The following is a 26,301-nucleotide window of genomic DNA, read 5'->3' on the forward strand; positions in this document are numbered from 1 at the left end:
AATTTTTCTCTGATAGCCCCGCCTATACTTACTTCCTGCCTGGCTACTGGACAACCAGTGTTTTATTCATTAACCAATAAGAGAAACATATATAGAGAAGGACATCCTCCATTAACCCTTATAACCTAACGTGTGGAAGACATAAAGCTTTACAGAATATCCTCTTGTTTAGTCCTAACTCATAATTTCCATCAAGTTATTTTCAACAACCTTTCAGTATTCCATTGTTAATACTTTCTCACATTTCAACACCTTAGTCACTTACGATGGTTCTCATGTGCCATCCACAGCAAGTCAAAGGTGATAATCAGTGACTCTTTTACGACAAAAAAGGAAAACTATTATTCTTACACTCAGCATCTTATTCCATCGTATTTGTAACATAGTTCCAACATTTAGTTAATTTTTTATGGTGTTTCATGGGCATTCATACAACTATCTCTGTGAATCTTGCATGATTTGAATTATTCATAATCTAAGGGTAAGTTTAAAAATCTGGCTAAAGCAGAAAAATCACAATTTATCAAAGTACAGGGAATGATTGTCCCTGGAATGCAGAACTAAATAGTGCACCCATATCACTTAACCCGACAGCTTTGGAACCATTACTGAAGAAGTAGCAGGAAGATTGTAAGAACCAGCAGTCTTGGAGACCACAGTGATATATTGCATCTGGATGTAATAGGACCATTACACTCATGAAATCATAGAACCTGTGGTTGCTTATGCAAGAACCACACAAAGTCTCTTCTAACTATGGAATGTAGGACATTTGATGACTTCCGTGGTAAGGAGAAATAGGTTTTCTTAAGAGAGTGGCCTCTCGTAGATTGACCACACTGGAGTGCTTCTCCACATGCCTAAGAATATAAAGTCAACAAGAATTGGACTCTTTGTTTTTAGAAATTAAAAAGAAGACATGGACTTGCGGAAAGACAGGGAGCTAGATCTCGGAATACCTAGGAAGAGATTCAAAGGGTGAATATGATAACAATTCTTTGTGCAAAATTCTCAAAAAAGTATTAGAAACTTTTACAGGGACACACAGAGAATTGCAAATGGCTTAATAATTAGAAGAAATAATTTATACTTCTTTCCTTTGGTTATCAGTATTGTCCATTTAAAAATTTACTAAGCTTCTGCTAATCAAAAATTTTCCCTTAAAGTTACATATTTTAAATTTAAATAATGCTTTATATTTTGTACAAGTAATAATGTAGTCTAATTTGAAATCATTTTGGATGAGGAGATAAAATTTTAATTTTTTGTATTTTTTCAGACTGAAAATAAATAAAATATAATTAAGTTCATTTTGTAAAGTAATTAAAACAACTGATGACTAACTTGTGTATTATTCATATTTTCCTGAATATTAAGAGAAACTGAGACAAAAATTCAACCCAAACTAAGAGAAATCACTTACTTACACTATATAGAAAAATGTCAACCCCGAATTATAGCTGACATGAATGTGAATAAGGGCTCTAAGACCTTAGAAATTTTAAACAAGTTTTGAAAACCACAAATAGAGGCAGGAATTATGTTATCTGTTGTTTGTCAATAATTTATAGTGACCCAGATATGGCAGCAAATATCCTATAATTAAGTGAAGGGACTAGTTCCTTAAGATCTTAGAAAGACCAGTTCTCAGAAAGGGCCATTAGGAAAAGACAGAATCAAAGTTTACTACATAGGGGAAAGGGGATGATCTATGCCGACCTCATGACTGAAATAATCTGCCTTAATGGAAACTGGCTCTTAGTACACAAGCTACAAAAAGTAGCTCACTGGATCTATGAGGGTTCAATGTATCTTCACAGGACCTAATCCTGTCTGAAGTAGAGAAGCCTGAAGCCTGGTCTCCCACATCCTCTTAACCTAATGCTTTAGAGGTGCCTCAGACCACTCTGCCATTTCATTTTAATTTCTTCTACATGGTATTTATACATGTGGTGGATTGAACACTCATATGTTTATAATATTATTTATATTTGCTTTAAAGACATGTGAAACTTAGCACATGATGCTCAGCTGTAATTTTGCAGATAGGGTTTCATAGTCTATGACTTATCCATACTGTAATTTCAAATAAATTTATAGTGTAATATTATCTTTGACATTTTAAATATCAAGAATTACTAATCCTAAATATCAGGTGGCACAAGTTTCTCTTTAGAATATTCTCTTAATCATCAAAAAGTAAAACCCTTTAACTAAAGATGTTAAGTTCAAAAGAGTTTAAATTGATTGCTTCCAATTCCTGTCATCTATGCCCTGCCAGGTAGAAAAGAATGATCATGCTACATGGCAAAGTTTACTTATTCCCATACCCATGGGCTAACTGCAGAACATCATGAGAATAAATAATGGTCTTTACAGATAGGTGATGTATTTATTTGAATAATAACACAAAGCTAGCTATCTGTAAAAAACTGAAGGCCACACTTCATCTTTTATTTCTCTGACAGTAGGAGATGAATGGAAGGCTATATATAAGATGCTTGCTAGATTTTAGCCATTTAAATTATGCATTATCCCTGCATTGTTCAGACAGTACTTATCTGATCCTCCATCACTTATTTTAGTTGCTAAGAATAGAAATTAAGGAGAGACTTTTAGTTATGACAGATGATAGTGAAATAAAAAGCATACCCGACAATACATAGTGAATGTCAGTTGCTACCAAAGATATTTTTACCCATCGAGATGTAAAGAAGCTTTGTATCTAAACTATCATTAAAATTTCAAAAGCATCAAGCTACTTCTGTATTTATTTCTTCATTAGAGGAAAGCTGTAATGTTTTGCAAAATTCATAAAGATGATTAAGGTAGAATAATTATTAGTATTATGAAAGACTGCCCAAAAGTTATAAGGCATCCATAAATTGACAAGAAACTTGTGATAATGCAAATGCAAGGGTGAACATTTTAAACTTAAACGAACTGTAAAGCTGTATAATAGAGTGGCTGAGAGTCAGGTCAGCCAGTGAGGTGCCTACCAGGCAAATATGAAGACATGTGGTGACTTAAATGACTGTAACTCATGGAAAAAAACTACTTGTGCTACTGCATGCCTGATCCCCGAAAGTTGGAGGTGGAGACACGAGATCCCCACAGCTTATTGGTCAGAAACCCTATTAATCTCTGGGTCCCAGATCACAGTGAAAGACCCTGTCTCAAAACACAAAGAGGATGGAGATGGAAGAACTATGCACAATGTTAACCTCTGGTTTCTCTGACAGTATGCACACACATGTGCATCTATACACACTTAAAATACAGTCATATACACATGCCCAAGACACAAAATAAATGCTAAGTACTTAAATGTTATTCCCTCAATGACCACAAACTACCCCAGAAGTGGACTAAATCTGGAGTCTAATGAATCAAGAGGAGGAAATGAAGATTTAAAGTGTTGACTTAGGATTTACCAGTACTGTGAATTAATCCTAGCATCTGGGTAAAGAAATACAAAAAAAATTTTTTAAAGTAAATAGACATCGGTGTAGGGACTTGCTTGTGTCAGTAACACCTGCTGTACAATCCTGAAGATATGGGTTTACATTCTTAGCCTTCATGCAAATCTAAACACAATGGCAACCCCCTAATGAATACTGCAGGTAAGAATAAGAAAATTCCCAAAGTTCATGAGTCAGTCAGCCTACAGACGACAATGACAATATCTCACATTAATTTTGATGACCCCAGAATCAACACCTGGCAATCTATAGTTTTCTTTTTTACTGTAGCTGATCCATTTGATTCATGTCATTTTATAGTGATTGGTACCAGAAGAACAAAGATTGTTGCATTCTTGACATCTGTTTTCTCTTTCCTGGAGGTTTTTTCAACCATGTCTAAACTTTCTCGAATTATTCGTAACTGGTGGACATAGAAACAACCAGTTTTTCCCAGTGCCATACAGAGAATCCCAGTGTCTCATAAAGAGGAAGTTCAGTCCTCTCCAATTGTGAAAAATAACCGCTGCAAAGGAGTCTAATTGGGACTCCAGATGGGATGCAGAATTTTCCACATTTCCCAAGTCTGTGTCTACTTGAGCACTGAGTGATACTGCAACGATAAACGGCACACTTGAGGGTATAGGTAACTGTTTATTGTAGAAATTACTCACAAGAGAAAAACGAGCAACCCAGATGAGTCAAGTAGTTTTCCACCACCGAACTGGAGGCCAAAAGAGAGTGAGCGCTCTGCTGTTCAGTCTTTTATTCCTTCCTCCGTCCTTAGCCACACCCAAAAGTAGGCCTGGCTAGTGGCGTAGTTCCTCCGCCCTGTCTCTACTCATGGGTGTGGTTAGTAGTGCGGTTATGCCCTTTCGTTATCATATCTGTATGTGTCTTTAGAGCATCACATGGCTAATGGCAGAGTCCTAAATTTCCCCCTACACCTGAGTTTCTATTTTTTCATATAATAATCTTATTTAACTTTTTATACATGTTACTCTCAGTTCCCTCTTCCTTCCGTCTTACCCCGGACCCCCATTCCTCCCAACTCCCCACATTTCTTAAAGTTTTTATTTCCCATAACTAGGGCTGGTGGACCAACCGCAGTGGAGCCTGCAATGCCTGTCCCCACCAGCAGGGGGACGAAAATGGGACTGTCTCCCTGTGCAGAGGGAAGCCCAGAAATGTAGATTTAGGAGGGCCTTGCCCTCTTCTTCATTATAGGTGAACACCTGTAGTGTAACATACACAAGGATGCAAAGGTGTAGGTTCACCTTCAGTGCAAATATTGAGAAGATGCAAGCAAGCCAGGTAGTCTATAAATACACTCAACTGCCATTCTTGGAATTAACCTGCTTTGTGTGGCTACAGGATTCTGAATTGGGAAATTATCTCCTGGGTATCTTGCTGACATAAAGCAGGTACATTTTCCTTGGAGATCACCTGAGGTGAGCTTAGGTGGGTTCATTTGCAGCTGTTAGGGTTGGAAGTGGGGTTTTCTATTTTTATTTAGTTCCAATCCCAATATAATCCCTGGCTTGGGTCTAGGCATAGTCAACAGTCCTGATCTATGTCCAGTTTGGAATGGTTAAGGAATTGGTAAGTTCTTTCTAGCATCCTGAACATTGTGGACTTGGCTTCTGATGCCTCCTGAACCTTTAGCCCCATATTTACCAAAGGGATTCCTGGAGCAATTGGAGTTTTGAGGCTTGTCACTTTAGGGGGCTCAGGGTTCTTTTCAATAGTAAATTGATGCCTGGATCTGGACCATTCATGCATAGCCTGACTCCTCCCCAGATTCTACTTCTAGCTTCCTGATGGCCCTAACCGTTATGGATATGGAATTGCATTGCCCATGACCACAGGTAGGTGGCAATGATTTCCTTTCCGTGCTTTGAAGAGATCAGTGTGTGCCAGGAGGATTGGGTTTACAACTGAACACAACGGTATTCCCTGGACTTCTGGCATCTCGGGATTGTCAACCAACCAGTCAAGAATAGATCGGATTCCATTTTCTTCACTGGTAGACACACAATCCACAGGGCATGCTCCTGCCCAGGAGCAAGTGAATCATCCCCTAGCATCCTCTTGATGCAATATTTTAAAGAAATCATTATGGAAGGTGGCTGGGTCTCAGTGCAGAGATTGGCTATGAGTTCCCTAGTTCCAGTGTCTCTTAATTCCCATACCCAAGGACATGGCTTATGGGTGGCTAGTACCTTTACCATGAGCAGACAAAAAGTCAAAATAAGGCAAGTGTAACTATAGGGGCCATGCCAATCTTTTTGTTTGTTTGTTTGTTTGTTTGAGACAGGGTTTCTCTGTGGCTTTGAAGGCTGTCCTGGAACTACCTCTTGTAGACCAGGCTGACCTTGAACTCACAGAGATCCGACTGCCTCTGCCTCCAACACCTGGCTTTTTTTTTGTCAGTCTTATCTTTAGGGAAGACAGATGACCTGGTGATGACCCATCTGCCAATACCTTCTATGGCATCCTTCAGCTGGGTGTGGTAAATACATCGAATAACCTAGTGACATTCACTGCTGTGCGAGTAGCAGGGTATGGGCATTTCCGCATTGTCTCCCAGATCTGGGTCATCAGGATAGAACTTGTGTGCAGACTCAGACATAGATGAGAACACAGCCTCTTGAACCATATTATGAATAGTTCTCTGAATCTGTTGCTGGTCCTGTAAGGAGTTGGAGTGAATGGTTAATAATTTTTGCCTAATGAATTTCTCATATGGGGTATACCTGACCCTTAAGAAGGAGAAATCTACAGAGACAGCTGAACCAAGCTCGTGGAAACTCATGAACTCTGTGCCATCAGTGGTGGAGCCTCCATGGGACTAAATGGGGCCCTCTGTGTATGGGAGACAGTTATATAGCTTGGGCTATCTGAAGGACCCTGGAAGTAGTACCAGAGATCAATCCCTGGTGCAAGAGCTAGCTTGTTGGAGCCCATTCCATGTAGAGAGATATTATGCTTAGCTTTAATGCAGGGGGGAGGGACTTGTGCCTGCCCCAACTTAATGTGTCAAACTTTGTCAACTCCCCATGGGAACCCTTACCTGTTGGGAGGAGTAGTTGGAGGGTGCTCTTGGGAGAAAGAAGAGGGAGGGAGGAAGAGTGTGAGGGAAAACTATGGTTGGAATGTAAAATGAAATTTAAAAAAATAAATAAATGAAAGGAAGGCAAAGGATAGATGGTTGACCCAATTTTTAATAGTCTCAAAAACATATTTAGTTAGTTTCCTTCCAATTCATCCTAGGACTTTTACCAGATTTAGGGAAACTTTGGACTTGAAGACTGGCCATTGTCAGACTCCAGGGACAAGGACAATGAAAATCTAAGAATTAACTCTTGGAGGAATGTCTTGGTGACTACTGAGGCTGTCTCAGTTTGGTTGAGATAGGTTTCCATATATCCAGATATGGTGTCTATGAAAACTTATAAATTCTATATACAAGAACTGTGAGTTTGAGCTCTATAAAGACCTCTTCCTAGTGGTTTCTGGGGTGATTCTTTGGGCACAGATTCCTTCGCTTTTCTTCCTTCTTTGGGGTTCATTTGTACACAAGTGGCACCTCCAGACATAATGAATTTGACAAGATTGTCTAGTTTAGAGATATAACATCTGGGCTCGAGTAACTCAGCAGGTTCACTTGCCCCCAGATGTGTGGCTGGGTTTGGATTACCACCTGTCTTCCCACACCAACAGGAAATACTAGTCTCTCATCTGGTAAGAATCATTACCCATTTGTCTCTATAAGTTGGATACTGGAGCAATTCAGGTTCAGACAAGGTAATCAAGACCTGGAGTAGCCCCACTGATACTAGGACAACCTTCTAGGTGGCCAAGTCTGATGTCTGGTTCTCTTGTGCTTCTGGGGATTTCCATTTTGATGTTCTTTTGCAGTGGATAATGCACACCTCTCTTGTCACCCATAAGACCTCTAGTAGAACTTGAATTTCTTCTTTTTAAGTTTCTTTCCTGCTGAGTTGGGCAGCCCTCTCTCTATGGACATGGGTCAGAGCAAATGCATACAGACTGTTCATGTACACAATTCTGATTTCTCCCTAACCAAAGTGACATGCTTGGGTTAATGTCAGAAGCTTAGCTATTTGTGCTGAAGTCCTTTGTTGAGGTACTGGACCCACACTGTCCTGTCTAAGGTGACTACTATGGCTCTGGCATAATTGATTCCATCTTGAAAAAAAAGTGATCCCATAAGGATACAGTACCTCCTATATTTCCTGTAAAGGGACACCTGTTAGGTCACTTCCAGGCAATAGTAGAGAGGCTACATTGGGTTATAATCTAGCACAAGGATGGCTAAGTTAATGGCTAAAGTTTTACAGAATCAGATTCAGGGCTGGTCCAAAAGTGTCTGATAATGTGTTATTTGCATATTAGCTATCAACCTCTCTAGGGTTCTAGGAGGGCCTCTACAGAGTTCAGGGTGGTGAGAACTAGTTCCTTCCATTTCAGATCTGTTTTCTGAGCAAAAGGAGTAACAGAAACACAGAGAGACACAGAGTAACATATAGTAAAGACAAACAGGTGACCCACCGTAAGACTTACAATAGGGGATCCAGTGACATTTCACATGGACTCAAAACACCAGAATTCGGGTTGTGTTCAGTGTTTCCTAAGTGTCTTATGCAGAAAGCACTGTAAACAAACTCATCTCTAGAGGGCACAGATCCACTAGACTTTCTGTAGTTGCCTATTTTGCCTATTTTGAGTGGAGGCTTCAGGGATCCTCAGAGATGACAGAAACAGAGTCAGGAGAAGTGTCTAGGTCCCTGCAACATCTCAGGGTCCATTTTCTCCAGGAACTTTGCATTCCTCGAGTTATTAGACCTGGGGATCTGCTGCTCTTGTCCTTGGGATCTCTGGGAGTCTTGGAGCCTATAATATATTACAAGTTGACTTCTCCAGAGAATATACATACATTTAGAGCCAATAGAAAGCCTTCATTTGGGGGTTGGTAAGCTACACAGGGAACTTGTCTAAATCATTTTACCTCATCATTCTTTACCCTTAATGCACAAAAGACACATCCTGGTTGAGACGCTTCAGTTACGAGGAAACATCGAGAAGCAAAATTACGGAAGCTAAAAAGCAAGATTAGTACATTTAAGAACTTTCCTAGATACTGAAACTATGGTCTAGGTCTTTGAAGGATTAGGTGTTTGTTCCCATTTTGTCAAGAATTAGGGCCTATTTGCTAGGTTCTAAAAATGGTGCCTCTAATGTGGCATCAGGTGTGTTAACATCATTTTGTCTACTGAGGTGTGGGGCTGGTTACAATAGTTAATAATGGTACAAATTGCATAAAATGTATTATACATGTGATTTCTGCAATTTTTTAAAATGACAATATAGATTGCTATGGATAAATTTTGTTATACATAGTATTTCACATTGTTACCCATGTGTCCTGATGCAAAAAATTAGACTTGGTTAGATAAAATTTACCTATGTTTGAGAAGACCACAAATGAAAGACAACTGAAAGGAAACTATTTAAAAATTACAATACCATTTTTTATTATTTTTATTTAAATTAAAAACAATCTCATTTTACACACGAATCCCAGTTCCTTCTCCCTCCCGTTCTTCCATCCTTCCACTCCCTGCACCGTCTCCACATCCCACCACCCCCACCCACTCTTCTGAGAGAGTGACACCTCCCATGGGGGATCATCAAAGTCTGTCACATCATTTGGGGCAGGACCTAGGCCCTCCTCCGTGTGTCTAGATGGAGAGAATATCCATCCATAGGGAAAAGTTCATTCATGCACTAGGGATAAATACTCGTTCCACTGCCAGAGTCCCCATAGACTGTTGAAGGCCCCAACGGACACCCACATTCCATCATAACAGTAAGAAACATGAGAAGTGAAGGGAAGGAGAGTAAAGTATACAAAATCTTAAGGTAATAAATGACATGCCTGAAAAGATTTCAAAGACTGATAGTTAGGTATCTCCAGGGTCCAAGACAAAGTGCAAGACCATACAGTAAAGTGAGAAAAAGCAATTCATGATGTAAAGGAAAAATTCAAGACAGAAAATATAAATAAGGAAATTGTATGAGACACCTTGAAGCTAAAAAGTTCTAACAATACAACTTTGTGAACTTTTATGTAAGAGAAGACAAGAGAGAAAGCATCGTCGCACACTCTTGTCTTTCCTTTTTGTTTGAGGTCAACAAACTTTGCTATACATATACAAATAATCAAATCCCTATCAAATGCTAAAGGTAGCTGTTGTAGCAGACTTACCTTTTGTTTTCCTTGTTTTAAAAAGCTTGATTGTATATCCTCTCAAACACTTCAAGGCACATAGCTTATTTTAATAATTCTGATCCACTTAGTTATTTACTTTTTTATCTTTATGAAAGAGTTGCAGTTTATAAGAAGACATTTTTAACATGGCTACTGTTTTTTTTCCTAGTCTTTAAGTGATTGATAATTTTACTCATGTCAATGAATTTCTCAAATTAAATGTACCTCATTAGTCCACTTGGTTAGGTTATTAGGGCAACCATCTATTGTCTGGGATTTTATTCCTCATTTAAAACATATAACACATCATGAGAGCCTGGACAACATTTAGTTCTGTGCAGTAAAAACAAAGGAAATGTGTGTTGTCAGAAATCTCTGCCTCAGTGTGGCCTTCTGATTACCAATATACTGCTAACTTTTGTTTTCTTACCAACAACAATAACAAAAACCTTCTATCTGTTGACAGAGACAACATAAAATCCTGTAAAGTTAATATTCTCAGCTGAGATGCAAAGATATTTAAGTATTCACAGTTTTGTCATGCTGGCTACATGATCCAGTGGCTGGGCATATGGATACTCTTACACTCCACGCACAAGAGTGCGTAAACATGTTTTTGCTTTCCGTGTACAGGAGTGGTATCCACTCATTAATTATCACTACCTCCACTGGAAAATAAGAGATAATTGGAAACTACTTGCAAAAGCATGCCAGACTAGTATGAGAACATCCTTCAACTTTGACGATAGTGTTTCCTCTTTGTTTTCACCCTGTAAGGACCTATTCCATGATGGCATTTGAAGTAGGTACTGGGAAATATGACCTCCATCAGAGTCACACAGCTTTTATATTCCATTTTGTCCTTTCACATGGTTTAGGGGTCTGTAGGTTGTTTGAAGTTTTAAACACAGGTTGTTATTTTTGTCTGGTTATGACTCTTTGACAGGACACTGGTTCCATTAAATATCACGCTCCTAAATCTATTTGTCAGACACATGTTTCTACAACCACTCTCAGAGTTTTTTGAAAACATTAGTGCTAGCCATAACTTATTTGTTGCTTTTCTCCTCGGGAACCTGCCTCTAAAGTATAAGAAATCACATGAGGATCTTTGCAAGAAGACAGTCAGGAAAGGATGATCATATGCTTCATTCATCTTTGCCTTAGACCTGAGCCTTAATGTATTTTCTTACTCAAAGTCCCATCGAATTTTGTTCCTAGTCATGTGGATTCCATAACTGGTAATTTTCAAATATTTGAGTGTCCAAATATCTAGAATTTTAAAAATCTTTTCATCCTTTACTGGTTTATCTCTTTCCAATAAAACCTTATTTACAGCAGAATGTAAAAGTTTCTTGATACTTTCTTTTTCTACTCACTTTTTTGGGAAATCACAAATCCAATGAACATTTAATTCTCAATGGTGTTTATTCATCTTTCACCTTCTGTCAACATTTCACAGGAGTGCAACCCTGTCACCAAAGCATATTACTCTCTTTCATCAAACACACAGTGTCTTCTGCCAAATCATTCTTTCCTCTCCTCTGATGAAATTATTTGTTATGACTGTCTGGATTTTGAAAATTGAGTTCCCCAAAGTATTATTGTAAGGTTTCTTTGAAGACTTCTTTAGAGGAGATACCAATTTTTAGAGCTTTAAATATTACTTTTATAATGTTAAATATTAAGTTATTAAACTCCAGATTTTGTATTACCATAGTCTTATATTAAAATGGTACATTTGGATTTTCCACATCTACATAGAGATTCACACTCACACACACACACACACACACACACTTACTTTCATATGTGAATATCAAGTAAAAATGTGTAATGCAAAAGCTTATACAGGCTTTTTTGACTCATGCTGTCTTTTCTTTAAAATATAAGCTCAATGGTAAAAGATATTAATTTGTGAAGTCTTATCTTCCCAAGTGTATCATGTACTGTAGCCACACAACCAGTATTTGTGGACTGAATAATTGAAATAACATATACTAATGCAATTTCATTTTAATATAAATATACTATTTCAAAATGGCTCATTCTAGTTACAGATATATATATGTATCTCCATATATATATATGGAGAAAGTAACAGCTAACTAAAACAGTGTTCCTTGATTTCTTCTAGATCCCAATTCTCTGGCTGGCCAGAATGGCCCCGATCATGCTCTCATAGGAGGAATAGTGGCTGTAGTTGTATTTGTCACTCTGTGCTCCATATTTCTGCTTGGTCGATATCTGGCAAGACATAAAGGTAGGTAATATTTAAAGAAAGCTCTCTTAGTTTTGATTTTTAAAAAAACCTGGAAACATTAATTTCATTCTGAAATCTTTTTTTTAATTTTTTAATTTTAATTTTAAATAGCTTGTTTTACATGTCAGTCCCAGTTCCCTCTTCCTCCCCTCCTCCCGCAGCCCCTCACTATCCCCGCCCCAGCCTCCCACCCTATCACCATTTCCTTCCGAATAGGGGATATCTAGAGTCTGCCATTTCACTCAGGGCAGGGTCCAGGCATTCCCCTAAGAGTCCAGGTTGAGAGAGCGTCCCTCTTTTTGTTATTGACACACAATGTCTGTTTGTATGCCAGGGATCTTATAGGCATATATGTTTCTCCAGTGAGTGGATGCAGAAATACTGAAAGAGAGAGATTTGAAGACCAAAATTTAAATTATTTCAGGGAAGTGATGATAATTGTTATTTCAAATGATTTAACATTAATTTTGTTAACATTAATTCTGTGCTACCTTTAACAGTAGAAAACCAATTTCCATGTTTTTATAAACAGAAACCGTGCACCACCTACCAAACATTTATAGTCAGATTGCAGTGAGAGAGAAAATTATGTACTTCATGGTTTTCCCCCATGAACTGCTGGCTCACTCTGGGAATGTTGGCCATTGTCAAAATGTGATTTTACTACACCAATCTAATTCTGAGTATATATATAAAAAATGAATGAGAACAAAAGTAGTAGGAAAGTAATATATTTGTAGAGATAAAAATCAACTCTTGCCTGTTTGGTTCAAAGTTTGGTTACACATTATTGGAATACATTTAGCCATATTAGTCAAGAAATTATGTTCTTAATAAAAATATTTTAAATACAATGGTATTATTTTTATTTTTACCTTTTAATAGTCCAATCTAAGAATTTGTTGACATAGCTCAGTATGATTCTTTTCATGCCCAGGAGTATTTGGACAATACAAATATTTTTCTGAATTTTTAATTTGTTTTGTTTTGGTATTTTTTTGTGTGTTTTGGGTTTTTATGTTTATTTTTAGGTTTTTTTGGTAGCTCAGTTTCGAAAAAATCAGTAAAATAATAGTAAACATTTAGGATGACAACTAACTGCACTCAATTAAGGGGCACTGATTGTTCTAACTGAAATTTTTATGGTTTTATCAATCTTTAAAGAAGTCAAAATTACATATTAATCATTTCCGTCTCACTCTTGCCTTTAAATAATGGTATCACAGTTTCACTTGAAATACATCTTTTAAAAATGAGGGGGAAAAAAGAAGTTAGAATTTTAAAGTTGGAGCCATGTGGCTTTTTAATTTCTAAGTAAATATATCCTCAATGATGGTTACTTTACTATGCCCCAGGAACTATCATCGTTTTCTTCCAATTTCTACAGGAACATATCTAACAAATGAAGCTAAAGGTGCTGAGGATGCCCCAGATGCTGACACGGCCATTATCAATGCTGAAGGCAGCCAAGTCAACGCTGAAGAGAAAAAAGAGTATTTCATTTAAAATTCGGGCCAGACGCTCTGAGTTTTACCTACCAGGCTGACTGCTGGAGAAACCTGGCAATCATCTTTCAGAAACCATTCCAACCATCCTCTACTACTTTTATTAACACCCATACTGCACTGCTCTCAGTAGCCAGTGTATACCAACACTCAGCGGTTGAAAGCATCACCCTTTAATTACTGTACCATCCATAATGCAGGACATTTCTTATTGCCTAAATTTGACACCATTGCTCTTTTAACATACAGTGCTTGAATATACAGCCTTAACAATGTTAATCATCTCACTGGATCATGATATTGAGTTGTTTTTATGCATTGATGAAATGTATGAAGAGTCCCACCCTACATTTGTTTTCCTTTAAGTCATAGACTTTATTGGTTTGCCATTGGACAGTTTTCACAAGTCACAGGATTAGGTAATGGCCTAATGTGCTTACGTTTAATCAAAGATTAGAGGTTTACAAACTATGTTTTCTACCTGTCTATCTTCCAAGATAACATGTTGTGGAAACATATGCCCTAGAAAACACAAACTGAAAACAGTGTAGTGTAGTTTCTGGAATGTCTGAGATTATATTGGTAATACTGTATCAAGTTACTATTTTAACATTTAGTGTTTGATACAGGCACCATGTGTATGGATTATAATCATGACATGACACCTTATATTATTATATAGATCCTACCATTAGGTTATTGTAGCTTCATTTACCAATAAATTATTACAAACATTTAACCGCTTCGGGAATCATAAAGATTTCATTCATTTCTCTATTTGATTCTATAATTTATTTACTCCATGAGGATTCACCTGTAAACAAAAGTGAAGTAGGGCACAATTTTGAGACATTTTAGTATCTGTATATAGTGCATATAATAAATCCAATTAAACATTATTTGATACATATTTAACTTTTTTGGCTGTAGGTTATTCAGTCATAAGTACACATTTTCTAACGTCCATTATATCCCTTTAGATATTACTTAAACTGATATTATAAGTAGATAACATGTATTAGTATTTTTGTCTGTATGTCCTAGCACTGTCAACAACAAATTTTTCTAGTTCTTGTTAATTTTTATTTGTTATACAATGGAAGCACAATGTTACAAGGAAAGGTAATTTTAAGCTAACAACCAGTGCACAGCCTCAGGTTTTAAATCGCAACCACAGTTGAATAATAACCTAAAAACAAACTCTTAGTTTGATAAAAAAAAAACAACTTACACATTTTTATTTGGCAGTTTCAGGGCTGCTTAACTATGTTGATTTGCCTAAAAGGAAGTGTTTAGGATATGTTTTCTGTATAAATGAACTAATTCTTTACATTAAATTCCTGTCTATGCATTCTGTGAGGTACAAACTTATTATAAACAGTAAGAGATAGAAAACCCCTGCCATACTCTTAACTCCAAGGTGAAAGTCTCTTTCTCTGGATTATTTTGAAATTTTGGTGTATTGAACTATTACAAAATTCTGTAATCTTAAATATGACACAGTCAATATAAAGTCTTATTTCATTGGGTGACATATAATATTGGTAGACTAGTGTTCATTAAAGCTATTAGCAGCTAAAGAATAAAATCCAGTTAGATTAAAAATTATTTTGCCATTTGCAAGCATTGCACCATTAAGAAGAAAACAATATTACAATATGGTAGCTGCATTTGTGATGTCTGACAGCATGATGGCCTAGAGTTTTAATGATACCTTGGAATTTATTTGGGGGAAACAAGAATGACTGAATACAACATCCTGTGTTAGTATCAAATGAAGGACAAGGGTGCTGTATACTAGATTATTTATCAGAAAAGCATCAAACTTTCAAGGAAAATGTTAGAATTTTTAAGTTTTTTTAATTGTGTAGCATTTATCTTGTTGATTTCTTGCAAAAGAAAAAGGACGATGTCAGTCAAGCAGCACTTTTTCAAAATATACAGAACATAAATAATATGATGTGGTTGAGTGTTAACATAATAAATCATATACAGTATGACATTTTAAGGAAATAAGTCTGCATTGATGTGATTGCATGCTTGTTTTTACAGTTCACTCCATACCATCTGTGGAAAAATGCAATAATATGTTAATATAGTATGGTAGTTTGAGAGAATCAGGTAGGTGCCTCTAGACACATTGAAACTAGAATAGGTCTATAAACTGCTCATATCTTTCAATGCATAACCTTTAGAAAGACTCCACACAGCAAAGTTCATCCTGTTAGTACAAAATGGAAAGGTCCTTATTGCTAAGTACGTTGTATAACTGCATCATCAATTACTATTTAAAGCCTAATTTCAGGACACATTTGCAAAATTGCTACTCTTCATCGATGCTGTATTTACATCCTTCTTCATCTATATTCTACTTGGCTCCAACTGCTAAAATTATTACCTAAATAACACAATCATTATTTATAGCACAGCAAAATTAGAAATTCAAAATTGTTTGCTTTTCAAGGCATTTGACTCTTTTAACCCTTCCAAGAAATAAACCCCTTAGAACTTGTAAAAAGAAAACCACTGGCAGATAAAAATTTGTGGGCTCTAATCAAATGATTTTCCATTAAACATGGCTACTTTGATTGAATATCATTTCCTGACATGGGATAAAAAAGATGGAGTTATACTTTTCTGTATTGAAAGGTTATTTGATTTTCACTAAAGGAAATAAGTTGCAAGAATTCTGGGCATTCCCCATTCCAGCAAATAAAAGAAAAATGAGATAAGATTTCTAAGCTGGACTCCTGTCAACTGAGAAGCCTGAAATTTGTACAGTCATATGCTCAAGGAGCCACTTTCTTTCACTGCCAAGGCAGTTCAGTAGATAGGGGACACAGTGGAAAGAGTGTGTGCACATGACCCTCAAGGCCTATGAGCATCATTTGTTAAAAAAGAAGTTCCTCTCTGCCAGAAATGTTTACAGTATGCATTGATTGTCCTCCATCAGAAATCGCTAACCAACATTCTTCTTGCCTTCTTTTCCTTTTTGAATGTCCTGGGGAGAATGGTGATCAAAACTAGGGGAAGAAAGGAAGAGTTTGAGTGCAATAGTAAAGACAAAATATCCTATTGGAATATCGATGTGTATGTGTGCATGTGTTTGTTTGTGTGTGAATGCATGTGTGTGCACGTGTATGTGTGTGTGTGAGAGAGTATTTAAGAGAAGAGAGATTTAAAAAAAAGAAAGAGAAAGAGATTCCAATTTCTTTTCTTTTACCAGAAATTACAAGAAGCAATTTAAGGAACCTGATATTGTGATTTAATCTAGAAACTGGATGATTTCATTAAAGATGTCTAGTCTTTCATAAAACTACAATTAAATCAACTGATAGAGAAAGAAAAACAACTTTCCTGATTATAGCAAAGAAGCTAACACCTCATTTTTATTGTTTGGGCTTTTATTGTTGTTCGTTTGTTTTTTTTGTAAAAAAAAGAAGTATAAATATTCAATTAAAAAGACAGATTCACTTGTAATTATGTATTCATGACTGTAACAGCATTGAGAGTCCATATAGGCACATGTACAGCAGCTGTTTGACAGTAGTGACTCTTCCATGTAACGTAGAAGTTATTGTGTGATTTAGTGCCACTTATTGCAAAGTGTTACCAATGGGCACATTGAAAATGCTTTTCCTTCCCCACCTTTTAGACATAAGTACAAAATCACTAAAATATCAAATTCCACAGTTCTACAGTTGTGGGAATAAAACAAGAATCTTCATACTGTACTCTAACCTTCCCATGATATTTTAGTTCCAGAAACCTTTTGGAAAATGTCCAGTTTTATTTCCTTTAGCAAATGGTAATCTGTGATGGATACAGAAAATGAAATGATTCACCAGTGATCACAACTGAAATAAGTAAAAATCCTAGAGAAAATTACTGATGAGTAATGCTTTTTGTTAAGTGGCACCAAGTACACACTAAAAACTATGCAAAATATAGGTAACTACAGTGTATGTACATGTAAGTATCTTGTACTAGCTGTGTATGGATGTCAGAAACCCATGTAATTATAATATGCATTTTGAATTCTGGGAAAGAGGAAATCTTAGTGTAGATAATATAATTTGTTTTGAAATACTCATTGGCAATATTGAAATATACTCAGTGCAATATCTGTAATTCTATTGCTGGGCACTTAATGCAAAGGGATTTAAAATACTCTTAAACAAGATCCAAGAGTTTGCTAATCCACCACTAAAGTATTAAAGCACTAACAACAACAAATTATTTTTTCCTACTTAATTATTGAGGTAACAAAGGAAATTTGTTTGGTTTAGTGTTTAACATTACTGCAGAGAATGAAATAACATGGATTTTAATCTTGGTTTATTTCTAATCGAATTTGACATTCTTCAGCTTTCTTTGAAACATGTGTGCTTTAATAGATTGAAGTACTTTGATTATAAGTACAAATTTATTCAAAGAACATAGGGTATATTTATAAGTTAAAGTCACTTATAGTTTAATGGGGAAATCCTATCTTTTCTGTACTCTCCTTTGTCTCCCTATCACAATCCAAACATGCCCTTTGCACTTCTATGTACCCTTCCAAAGGCAGTGGAGTGAAAGCAGCAAGATAATAAAGAGAGTTAAATGGGACAGTATATATGAATGGCTACTAAAATCATCAGCATTTTTATGTATTGAGATTACTATTGAATGCAATAGTTATTGGATATAGCTGGTAATTTCTCTGCCATGCATACTTACAATAATTCTTCTACCTCTCACTTTTAACATGGGCTATGATACTTCAATATAAATAGAGGAAGTAAATATTTACAAGATATCCCAGGAAGCATCATTTTGGGACTTTCTTAACAATGCAATCCCCACTCCCTGGGAAATCTCAAAAGCCAACTTCTTGTAGTGTATTCTATGGTGTATGGATATGCGTTTGTTTAGCTTCTCTATTATTAGCTTCATATAGGTAACTTGGTGAGGACAGGTCTTTCCATGCCTAGTTAATAGTTTGCTGTTATGTAAATGTAACTTTTAAAAAGTGATTTGATGGCAACATTTTACAATCCAATCTGATAGTTCATTTCAGTTGTTAAAGTGTAACAATTTCTTGAAATTCAATGTTGTGTTTTAAGTACAAATCATGTATGATTTAATTTCCAGAGAAGTGTTATCTATATAAACAAAAATTAATTATTTTAGAACTGCCTCCTTATGAACAAATAACCCCAAACACTTAAAAATATTGCCTCAAACATCCACTTTTTCTGCCTAGGCATGACATGAACTTTTCAATGATGTAATTTAAATATGTTAAAATAAAATGCCATTTTATGAGCGTATTTTCCTTTAGGAAAAAAATAGATTACATAAATTTATGAAATTACAATGGTGAATCTATAAAAGACACTTAAAGATGTTTCTATGTTATGTGGTTATGTTGTAAATAGTGTTTGGTTTACTCTTTACCATCTTTTCCTTATATATGTATACATACATATATATGTATATATATGAAATGTGTGATTATTTTGGAGAAAATGGGCCCAAATGTGGAAACGATGTAAAGAAAACACTATTCCCCCTTGGAAATATGCTGTATATTTCAATGATGTTAAGTTAAAAGACAAGTGAAAATTGCAGGGGCACAAGAAATATCTACCAGGGCTCAGCACTTAAGCACTTTTTCCCACATCCAGGGTCAAAGCAGTAGCGATTCCTACATGGACTTTTAAGTGCAGCATGAAATGCAGCATTACACGAATACACAGTACTGTCAAACCTCAAATGCTTTCTTTCTTTAGATGCTTTCCCTTGTACATGATCCTAGTAGACATGTTTTTATATTTGCTGATAGTGAAAGTCATGCGCAATAAAATACAATGGTTGAAAGCAGTAGTCACTAATCGGTTAAAGACAAGTACAAAATGTAAACAGAGTTGCTATATTTCTCCTCTTTGGTTTTCTCTGTGGTTCTGGTGTGTTGACTGAATCTCATAAATAGAATGAAAAGCAATCTAGAAGTTTTCAAAGCTAGTAATATTGCTCCTTATAAATATGTAACATTTTAATCTTTTTACAGACTTATTTCTCTGTACTCACTGTACGTGTTGTAGATTCAATGACACAATGGAGTAGTGACCCAAGGATTTCTGAGTTTGGAATGACATCTCTTTTCTTCATATTTAGTTTTTAATCAATATTTGTGAATTGGTTGTTTAACTTTTTATTCAGCCATGAATATTACTTAAAGAAAGCTTCATTCTTATCATAAATATTTCAGTGTAAACAACCTTGCTACAGGTTTACCATATTAAAAAATTTAAAGACTTATCTCTGAAAACAGTGTTCAAAAATGCAGGTGTTCCCAGTAATGTAGCTTCAAAAATACAGTGTTGTATTTATATGACTTGAAATCCATATCTTTTGGAAGGGTATACTTGTGACAGCATTAAAATATATTCTGTGCTGTAAAGATGATTCACCAAAATGAAGCATCTTCCATAGAAAACAAACACAATTATTGAATCTATTCTTATCATGAACATTTTCACAAAACAAAATGCATATTGTAATATTAAGTACATGACACTTGCATGTTGATATGCCTATATACTTACAAAGTATTCAATGTGTACTGAGTGGCACTTCAAATCTGTCATGTACAACTCTTATAAACATGCCTACAGGGTTCCCATTTACACTCCATCCTTTCAGTAAAGTCTCCTCAGAAAAAAAGTTGTCTGATAAGTATGGAAAAAATAAAATTTGAATTTTAGTTATCTGTTGGACATTACTGAACTGTTTCTTCATTTAGTGCATTTTAGGCTTGAAAGCACCCATTGAGAAAATGAACTTGCTTTTCTCCAGTGAAAGGTTGCAAAAAATGGGGTGAAACATATTCTGTTATGCCAAATACATTACTTTGAATCTTTTCTTGATTGCATAGCATATCCCTTTTTTATGTTTCCTCGAGGACATACAAGTTTCTTGTAAATTTCCAAAATGGACCTCTTTGTTTTTTTAAAAATGAGAGCTACTTAAAAATTAAATATTATCTTGCTGATATAGCATTTAATCATTACTCCTTGAAATGTATGAACCTTGTAATATGCTGGCTAATGGTTAAAAAAGTGTCACTGACATAAAGAATTTTGCTTGAGATTGCCAACGTTCAAACTTTGTAAAGGTAATTTTACATCCACTTATTTGTGTTTACTAATGTTGACTATGAACAAAAGCAAACATATCTAAACCAATTTCTTTTTATTTCCACAATCTAACCAATATATTTCAACTACCTATAATAATGCAATTAACCTTATATACATCCTAAGCTTATAACAATAAGAATTTGAGATAAGCTTTTAAATTTATGGAAGATTTTCTTTGTGTCTTTGGAAGTTCACTTACCATGAGGTATTTTGTAGTCTACTTTAAATAACAGATTTTGTTATACAGGGTAAGCCAAAGGCTGTACAAGAATTAGTGCCATTGGGTCTGATATTTGTGTTGGACCATGAAATATTCCATTAAAATTTGTCTGTAAATACAAGGCAAGATTCTGTATCTGATTTATTTTTGTTAAATAACTTATCATATTATTTTACATTTATGTTTTTCCAGCAAAAGAAGGGATGCAATATTGGAAATTTAAAGCTTTCTTAAAGATCATATTCTATATACCTGAAAGGAAATGAGGCGATTGACAGGGAAATATTAATAAAAGTTTGTTTTTAGTGATGCCTAGCATATTCATCCATGTGAGCTCTACACCAATAAGGCACATGATATCCAAGTTTCCCAAATGGATAAACTTGTCATAATGACAACTTTAATTCTGGTAGTTTTTATAGTATCAATGAATTCAAATTTTCAAACTAAGAATTTATAATACAATTCATGAAGAATATTTGTTGATTCACTTGTCCTTAGACTTTAGTCATCTTCTAAGGAGTGGTCATTACAACAATCATATCAAGATATCATTTCAAGATTTTATTGAAAGTGTGAAAATACATATCCTGAACATAACTACCAAAATTTCAAATCTTTTTATTTGTAGAAATACACATCTTTACACATGAGACCGATAAATCAAACAGATGACAGACTTCAGAAACACTATCTTGTCTCATGGAGTGGTAAACACCTACTTTAAAGACTGAGAATGGGGTGTCTAGACTCTAAGTACAGCCCAGGCAACACACTGAGCTCAAAGGAAGGACAAGAGGAAAGAGACGAAAGGAGAGCAAAAGATAGAACAAGGCATTGTCATGTAACTCAGAGACAGCACATAATAGTGAATGCTCCAAGTGCTGTTAACTCTATGAAACATTGTTGATAACATGATGTTGGGGTACAGAAATCATTCTAAGACCTGTAAAACATAGCTAGAGAACTTGACAGGAGAAGAATGTATGCCCTTTCAGCTAGAAATTATGAACATTAGGAGATGGATGCTGTTTTAGTATATTTGGAGATAAAAGAGGATTAGGAAACATATCAAGTTAAGTTGTGCTTATTTTGTAATTCTGCCAAAGAATAGAAACACATTTCAACCTGTTTCTAACAACATCAGAGAACTTTATGACACTTTACCTGACAGTGCCAGAGATCCTACAGTCCTGTATTCATAAGACTAGGATGTAGTCATCTAAATACTTCAACTTGTACTAAACAACCAAATAACTGAATGTTTATTTGCTTCCAAATGTATCCTTAGGTCTTAGATTTTTTTCTATTAAAAATTAAAAGTTTCAATTGTGCAGCTTATATTATTAAAAATCTCCAAGCTCTTCTCTCAAGGTATGTCTTGTTCCTAAACACTAAAGAACACAGAACCTCCCTCAGGGACTTCTAGAATAAGGAAATGTCGCTGCTGTTTTAGATCTGATCTTGGTTCTAAGTTTCCCTGATAAACTTATTCAGTGGAAAAAAAGTAGACATTATTATACACGGAATTTAGACAAACTCCTAAATCTCGCCAGGAACTCCAGGCTAAGACTCGTCTTTGGCCTTGCACCAAACATCAAGTCCCTGGCTTTGAAAACTTTTTTTTTGTTCTCCCTGTACCTGGCAGCCATCTTAATCAACACACTGGGTACTGATTTGCAACTTCCACATATATCTACTGCTTTCCCAGAGACAAATTAGAAATATAATTTTCCCATTAGAAGATAATTTTGAAAAAATTCCCGAAGCTAATATTATATCTCACAAAACAGCATACTTAAAGTTCAGAAGGCTATATAGTGGCAATTGGGGGACTAGAATATGAAGACAACTGCTCAAGTGCATTGGTTCTGTAACTGTGTAATTTTTACCAGTGGATGCACACAGATTCTTTGTCTCCTTCCCCATTGTTGTTTGTAGAATATTCTTAGCAGCATCCATTAGACATAGAATTAATCTATATTACTAGAAGTTGAGAATGACAAGTTTTAAAGCTTTTATGATTCTGCATGGAACTGTCCTCAAAATGAGTGCTTAAAATACCACTGTGATACCCTTTGAGTAAATGTGTGAAAAGGATAAAGTGGAACTGGGAGAGTAGGATAACAAAGGTGATAACTGAATGAATGAGCTGAGGAAGCTTTAGATAATGTTGAGACAGGGTATCACTATGTTCCTCAGGATGGTCTTGAACTTGTGTCAGCTTTGAATACATGATTGTAACCTGATTGTAGTAGGCCCTTCTGAAGCTTTAGTTCTAATTTTGGAAAGATTTATTAATTCAGTCTATGGTTCAGTACTTACTGTTGTAATTTAAGCAAAACAGCATGCGATTGAAAAATACCTTGAGGCAGGGTTCAAGCAGATTTTTTTTATTAGGGAAAGGAATCATAAAAATGGGAAATGGGTACGGGGAGACCAGCCTTCAGAGACATGAGCAGTAGTAGGGAGGGGAAAGAGGGGGAGAAAGAGCAGAGAGGGAGAGAGAGAGAGCAGAACAGAGAGAGAGAACAGGGGGAGAGAAAAAGAGAGGGATGGGACGTGACTTGGGCCCTTTTAAAAAGGAAAATAGTGAATGTGCACGGGTGGTGGTCTGAGTGGCTGAAGCTGAGGGCCTATCCTGTCAGAACCCCAAGGGCAGGCCAGTATAGATGCCTAAACACTAATACTTACCATCTGAGTTGATCTCATTGTCAGTGACTAGCAATATTCACAGGATCCCAGGCCCTGAGTGAGACTCCATACATGGGATTTAATGCCTGTCAGTGGCTTTCTTGGAGATCATAATTTCACCTCTGACTTCATGTTTTGTAAGAGAAGTCTGAGAAGCCAACAAGCCCCAAGGTTTTCCCCATCATGAGAGGTTCTGCCTATCACCACCATTTTTCATGCCTAGAAAACACAGTCAATAAGAGAATTCTGCTTAAATGTGAAAGGCTTGTATCAGTATATATTGTCCCCAGAAGTCCCAAAATCATGCTTGGATTTTGTGAAGATTCTTTACTTCCTCTGTGAGTAACTTTATATCCATAATAGTTCAATATTATCTAACAAAAACAAACAAACAACTCAGAATAAATAACAACAAAAATGAAAAGGTGAGAGAATTATCTGGAAAGAAAAGAAAGGTATAAGTTATCTTTTCTGATTTTTGAATAAAGTATATCACAATTTCACTGTGTGTCATTCTCACAAATTCTGTTGATGGTCATGTTTCCCTATACAATAATGGTTGTCACAATAATCTATTATTGTAACAGTTAAGACAGTAATCTATTGCTTTAAAACGTGAAATCATATAGGTGCCTTGACTTCTTCTTGCTCTCCTCCTCATCTTCTTTATTTGTTTGTCTGCTTTTGGTTTGCACATCATTTTGTTAATCTTTCCTCTTCAAGAGTCACCCAAATCATCTTACTGATTCAAGACCTCAAGTCAAGAGTTACTTGGATACTTTAACTTTCATTTGCTTCCTCTGTGGTCTAACCCAGTATGAACAGAAAAACAGTTGAAAAGATAAGCAGTGGATAGTACATTCCTTCTTTTTATAGTAGATAATCCAAATTGCACATACAAGCTATTTAATCTAGCTCATCTTGGTGACTGCTTGAAATTTTATAATATTCTATGAAAAAATCAAATTAATGTACCATTGTTGACAGGACTAACTAGCAAGATATCAATGCAGGAATAATACATTTAAAATTAAGGTTCAGGCCAGCCAGATATCTCAGCAGGGAAGAACACCTGATTTCAAGCTTGACAACTCAAGTACAATCCACAAGGCATTACAAAGTCAACGGGAAAAGAAACTCCAGCTACTTATCCTCTGACCTGTACACAAAAGATTCACACACACACACACACACATTAAATAAATAAATAAATAAATGAAAATTCTTACTTCTTTCAAAAGGAAAACCCACGCTATAATCTTGACAAAACTTTAAAATAAATCCAAAAATAATAAATAAGACTATAGTCAGCATTACACCTTAGCAGGAAAACAGCTCTGGTCTGAAACTCATCTCTGACTGAAAACAGAACAGCAATGAAATATAGTTTAAAAATAAATAAAAGCATAACAAATGAATGTTTTCCTTTGTTGTTAAGGTCAGGTGGTACTTCAGTTTACTCTTAAATATAACCTTACACACTTAGGAAATACCCAGTACTGAATATCTGGTATCATTAAGATTAATGAAACGCTAATAAGATTTTATTTATTTCCAGTTAACACATGAGAATAATTGTTAATATTTTCAGAGAGAAGCACATGCATGAATCTTTATAACTTACACTGCCTTCCTATTTAGACATGCCATTTGTTTTCTCCTGCATCACACAGTAGTCTTAAAGTATTGCATTCCATAAGCACCTCATATTATCTTGTTTTCTTTATTTTTTGAACAAGAACACAAAGGTATTAAAAAATACAGTGTCAGTCCCTTGATCAGTTGATACAATGACCATTAAGTAAAGACAATGACTTCTATGTTTTATAGAGCATAGGAAGATAACAGAAAAGAAAATTCACAATGGTTTATATACAATTGCCAATTCTGACAAGGACTGTGGCCATTCATACATAGAAAAGAAAGACAAAAATAGAATTACCTGCCCTTTGGGGGTGGCATGTTCTTTGCTGGGAATATTCGAGCAGCTTTTTTAATGAATTGACAGATATTAGCCCAGTGAAAATAGACAAAAACATAGCTGAAGCTAAGGAGACAACAAATGCCAGGGGCTGAGGCCAACTATCAGCAATAAACAGCAAACTGAATGCCAGGCAGAGGGACTTAGACATTTATCCAAATTTGTTTTATCACAGGCATGGCTTACTGAATACTAGTAAAGTGTATGTAAGGAACTGAAAGGCAGTCTTCGCAGAAGAGAAATCATGCTGAATTTTGAGGGAGTGGTAGAGAAACCCAACAGAGTCATCAGACAACCTGGTGGTTACCAATTTCTTGAAGCTGGTACCATACTCTGGCTCGAAAGAAACAGGGCATCTTTGTCTTGTTCAACTGGCACACAGAGGTCATCTTGCTCACTTGGCAGAGCAGTGTCAAGAACTCAATGGCAGGCTTGACCTCAGTAACACTTGTAGACACATTTACTGTCTACTGAAGCCACTGAGAAGTCCCCTCCAGGTTCTGGTCCTGGGAGTAAAGGAAGCCCAGATGCTGGGTTTCTGTGTAAGGAAAGAGATGAGGGCTCCCCCGCAGAGGAGAGGTACCATAGTCTGTTCAGATCAGAGTAACAATATGCCTTAGGTGGAGAAATGTGCAAATGTTGCATCGGCTGCTCACTGTCTGGAGATTTTGCCGATTCACTGTGGGATCTATGCT

General features: G+C 35.9%; 1 protein-coding gene across 3 annotated transcripts in view; it reads left to right on the top strand.

Moving 5' to 3' along the window:
- Positions 1 to 21,052, top strand: part of Cadm2 (cell adhesion molecule 2) — a 916,009-nt gene extending 894,957 nt beyond the window's left edge. For all 3 annotated transcript variants that reach the window (XM_040750595.1, XM_005082055.4, XM_040750596.1), the window contains 2 exons: positions 11,894 to 12,019; positions 13,407 to 21,052. In XM_040750595.1, coding sequence (XP_040606529.1) covers positions 11,894 to 12,019; positions 13,407 to 13,525 — 245 coding nt within the window. In that variant the 3' untranslated portion in view covers positions 13,526 to 21,052. The remainder of the gene's footprint in view (positions 1 to 11,893; positions 12,020 to 13,406) is intronic.
- The last annotated feature ends 5,249 nt before the right edge of the window (positions 21,053 to 26,301 follow it).

The sequence above is a fragment of the Mesocricetus auratus genome, unplaced genomic scaffold (assembly GCF_017639785.1).
Source record: "Mesocricetus auratus isolate SY011 unplaced genomic scaffold, BCM_Maur_2.0 Super-Scaffold_100008, whole genome shotgun sequence".
In the NCBI taxonomy this organism is placed as follows: domain Eukaryota; kingdom Metazoa; phylum Chordata; class Mammalia; order Rodentia; family Cricetidae; genus Mesocricetus; species Mesocricetus auratus.